General features: G+C 36.9%; 1 protein-coding gene across 1 annotated transcript; it reads left to right on the top strand.

Moving 5' to 3' along the window:
• Positions 1–718: 718 nt before the first annotated feature.
• On the top strand, positions 719–3,358 carry LOC131043813 (LRR receptor-like serine/threonine-protein kinase GSO1). The gene has a single exon (XM_057977046.2). It carries the CDS (start codon positions 719–721, stop codon positions 3,356–3,358), a length of 2,640 nt encoding a protein of 879 aa, XP_057833029.2.
• The last annotated feature ends 1,088 nt before the right edge of the window (positions 3,359–4,446 follow it).

Raw genomic sequence — 4,446 nt, forward strand, 5'->3', positions numbered from 1 at the left:
AAACAAATAAATTTCTCACACCTTCTCACTTATATTTATTAAAATCTAATTCATTTAATTGTTATAATTGAAATTATTATTTCCAATCTTAATTTATTTATATATTTCAACAATTTTTTTAATTCACTTCAATAAAATATAAAAAATTCATCATTCTTAAATAACCTTTTTTTCTAACAATTAATGTAACCAAATGAAATGAATTAACTAAAAGATTGTAAATCCTAAATTATATTTTATTATTAATTTATGTTAGAATAGACTATCAAGTAATGAAAATATGAAATTAAATATATAGTTCGGTTTTATTTTTATAGGAAGCTTATCTTTGTAAACGAAATTGAAAACATTTAGAATATTTTAACAAATTAGCTTTTGAAAGTTCTAGAGAAGTATAAGATTCTCTCTAGTGAGTAATCTAGTGATGTGAGGCAATCTCTGTCGGAGCTAACCATTAGGAAGACAAATAGTATCGACATGTGCATTGAGCGATGTACATTGAAATATGGAAATGCATATACATACATATGGGATAGGTTTCTCCATTAAATAGGACTAGCTATTCTTCAAATTAATTGTGGATACGTAAGCCGCTGCTAAATGATGACGTGAGAGGCTTAAATGCGTTATATATACATTTAGTATTGGACTATTCTTAGCTGAAGAAGCAGAAGAGTAAGGAAAATAGAGGCAGATGGAGCTAGGTGTTTTGATTAAAATGGTGTACCTGGCGTTGGCAATTGCCTTTGCCAATCCAGCAGCTGATATAGTTGGTTCCTTTTCTGTTATAGAAGAGAGAGTTTTAGCGGAGGAAGATTTGACATGGGCAGGTCATGGAGATGGGGAGAAGAGGGATGTGGAAGCCCTTCTGTCCATTAAGAACGCCGTTACTCTCGATCCCCTGCACTCGCTGTCCACCTGGACTGCAAATGCATCGTCAAACGTGTGCTCGTGGAATGGGGTTTCGTGCAGAAAAAATACCCACAGAGTGGTGGCCATCATTCTCCCTCAATTGGGATTGGAAGGTACTATTTCTCCTTCCATAGGGAACCTTTCCTTGCTGCACACTTTAAATCTCTCTGATAATTCTTTGAGGGGAAGGATTCCACCTGAGCTTGGCCAACTGAAAGCGTTGAGGCTACTTGACCTCAAATCAAATTGGCTGATGGGTTCCATACCCACATCACTTGCTAATTGCTCACATATTCAGTGGATTATACTTTCAATCAACAACTTGACGGGGAGGATACCAGAAGAATTTGCTGGTTTGGGCAACTTGCAGCATCTCCGCTTGTCTCACAATAGTCTGGATGGAAGGATTCCAAATTCTCTGGGGAAGTGCAGGTCTCTCCTTGATTTGGTCCTTGGCTACAACAATCTCACAGGTAGCATCCCCATTTCTCTCAGTAATTGCTCTAATTTATCTATCATTGATCTTCCGCACAATTCCTTGACTGGTGGGATCCCGTCTGAACTTGGGAGGTTGGAGAAATTGCAAAGCCTTGGCCTGCACTCCAACAGGTTGGGGTCTCAAATCCCTGCAGCTCTGGGTAATTGTTCTTCACTTGAGGTACTGTTTCTGGGGGGTAACTCGTTGAATGGTAGTATGCCACCTGAACTAGGAAATTTGAAACAGCTTTCCCAATTGTCACTGTATGGCCCAGGCAATCTGACAGGTTCCCTTCCTGCAGAAATAGGAAACTGTAGCAGTCTTGTGTGGCTTGATCTTGGATGGAACCTTTTTAAGGGATCATTGCCCTTGAGTATTTTCATGCTTCCTATCTCCACCCTCTCTTTAGCTGGAAACAAATTGAGCGGAACAATTTCCTCAGAAGTTGGAAAGCTTACAAATTTAGTCAGTTTGGACTTAGGTGTAAATGGGTTTACAGGTTCTATACCAGAGAGCATTGGAAACCTGTCGGAGTTAACCTCTTTGATTTTAGGTACAAATAGGTTAGCAGGGAGCATACCAGCAGCAATAACCAATTTGACGCTGCTTGAGAATCTCTACCTGGACACTAACAATCTGACAGGTATACTTCCTGAAGCCATGGGAAACTTCCGATCCTTAAAAAATTTGTATATGTTTTCCAACAATTTAAGCGGATCTATACCATATAGTATTGGTGAACTCAAAAATCTTACTCAGCTAGCCATCTACAACAATAAAATTTCTGGGGCTATTCCTGAAAACATTGGCAATTTGGTTTCCCTTCAGAGGTTGGATGTTTCTGGTAATCAGTTGACGGGACAAATTCCGCAATCCTCAGGCAACTGCAAGTCTCTGACGGATTTGGTATTGGCCGACAATTTTCTGACCGGAACAATTCCTGCGACCCTGTTTAACAGCACTGCATTAAAGAGGCTAAAATTATCCAGCAACTCGTTCCACGGAGATCTAAATTTGAATTTCTCTTCTTCCACCAAAGTTATTTCAGCTCATTCTAATAATTTCTCTGGGCCTTTGCCTGCTTCCTTGGCCAATTGTACACATCTTCACCTTCTGGATCTGAGCAAGAATCGATTGACAGGTGAGTTTCCTCCAGACATTCTTGCAAATTGTCAAGAATTGAGAGTTTTAAGTCTTGGCTCTAATGACCTTGAGGGTAAAATACCTCTATGGATCACAAACCTTACCAGTTTGCAGGTGCTGGATCTTTCCAATAATAATTTCAGTGGAAGAATCCCCTCAAGTTTGAAGGGCCTCAAGGGATTTCAAATTCTAGAATCTTCTCAATTGACAGGTAATACGCTCTATGAAGACATGCCCATAGTAATAAAAGGAATCGAGTATACAATTACTTATGTGCTGACAGCAAACACTATACTGGACCTGTCATACAATAATCTTGTTGGGCAAATACCAGAAAGCATAGGTAATCTGTTTAGCATGAGGCTGTTAAATCTGTCAGGAAATCAACTGGTAGGTCACATACCTGCATCTCTGGGACAAATATCAACTCTGGAACAGTTGGACTTGTCTCAGAATAGTTTGAGTGGGCAGATACCAGAAGAGCTCTCTAACTTGTTCCTCTTGGCCTATTTCAATGTTTCTTTCAATGGTCTCTGTGGGCACATACCCGGAGGACCGCAGTTTGTGACTTTTGATGAGAGATCATACCAGGGAAACCCTCCATGTTTATGTGACAATACAAATAGATCTACTTTCAAGAAGTGCATCAAAAATGTGACATTAGTGTCACCTTCAGAAAAGAAGGATAAGTCACTGTGGAGCAGGCTAGATGAGCACCTGTCATTGATTGCTGTTGGCCTGGGATTAGGAATTGGGTTTGCGGGAACAATATCAGTGATTGTGTGGGGAACCAGCCTTGGTAATTGGATTAGGACACTGAAATGAAGAGGACTTTGTGGTGTTTGAATTACATATATCAGTTTTAGTTTCAGCAAATCACTCCTGCAGCGGCTGGTTAGATCTGCGTTCAGTTGTTCGTCTTAAAATTGTTTTTGTTTTCATCTATTCAGCACAGACGGTCTGTTTAAAGTTTATATAAGGCTTTTTATTGAGGTCAATTTGTCGTCCTTAGAGCACAACGAGTACGTCGCTTCAAAATTTAGTTAGTTAATATTATTGTAATATGCTGAATGTGTTGGGTGGGTAAGTATTTAATATTACTGTAATATGTTGAATGTGTTCGGTGGATAGGTAGTTAGTTAATGAATTTGGTGGGTTAGTTATAGTTCGGAGGTCTGGATGGTTGGTTGTACGTGAAAGCGTAAAGAAGGATTTAGTACAATAGATATTAAAATGCAATTCTATCTGGTGGAATAATAATATTACTTTGTATAATAATCTAGATTTTATTTTATTTTTACATTTTCAGTTTAGCTTAAATTATTTTGTTATCTATAATTGAACAAAAATTATTTAATAAAATGACATATATTTATTTCAATTACTTTGGAATGAAGATTTAGATAATTAATTCTGTTGAATGCCCTAAAATAATAGGTCAATTTATTATCTTCGTTTCCTTCCATGGTCAATTATACAAATCTTAATATTTTCATTTTAGAAAATATTAATTTGATAGATGAGTTTTCTTCACACCTCCCAACATATTATAAGACATGAGAGTTTTTTGTCTTTCTCTAATGAAATTGTGGGTAGGCTTCCTTTATGAATCATAGACATCAACAATTTGTGAGTGCTAGATTTATCTAGTAATAAATTTTATGAAAAGAATTCTATTTCATCCAATGATCTTAGATGAATTTGTAAACTTCAAATCTTTTCTAGTCACATGTAGTGCATTATATGAAGAAATGATAATTATAATGAAGGATATGGAGTATATATTTTCTTATATAGTTGTAGAAAATGGTATGCTTTTCATGTGACACGATAATCATATTAGAGAAAGCTAAAGATATTGGGAATATAAGTAGGCTAGGAATTTTGAATCTAACTTGAAATCATTTAAAAGG

Source organism: Cryptomeria japonica, chromosome 8 (assembly GCF_030272615.1).
Source record: "Cryptomeria japonica chromosome 8, Sugi_1.0, whole genome shotgun sequence".
NCBI lineage: Eukaryota > Viridiplantae > Streptophyta > Pinopsida > Cupressales > Cupressaceae > Cryptomeria > Cryptomeria japonica.

Bases quoted from the DNA above. Each gene is read 5' to 3' on its own strand.
- LOC131043813 (XM_057977046.2), top strand. From the start codon at position 719: ATGGTGTACCTGGCGTTGGCAATTGCCTTTGCCAATCCAGCAGCTGAT.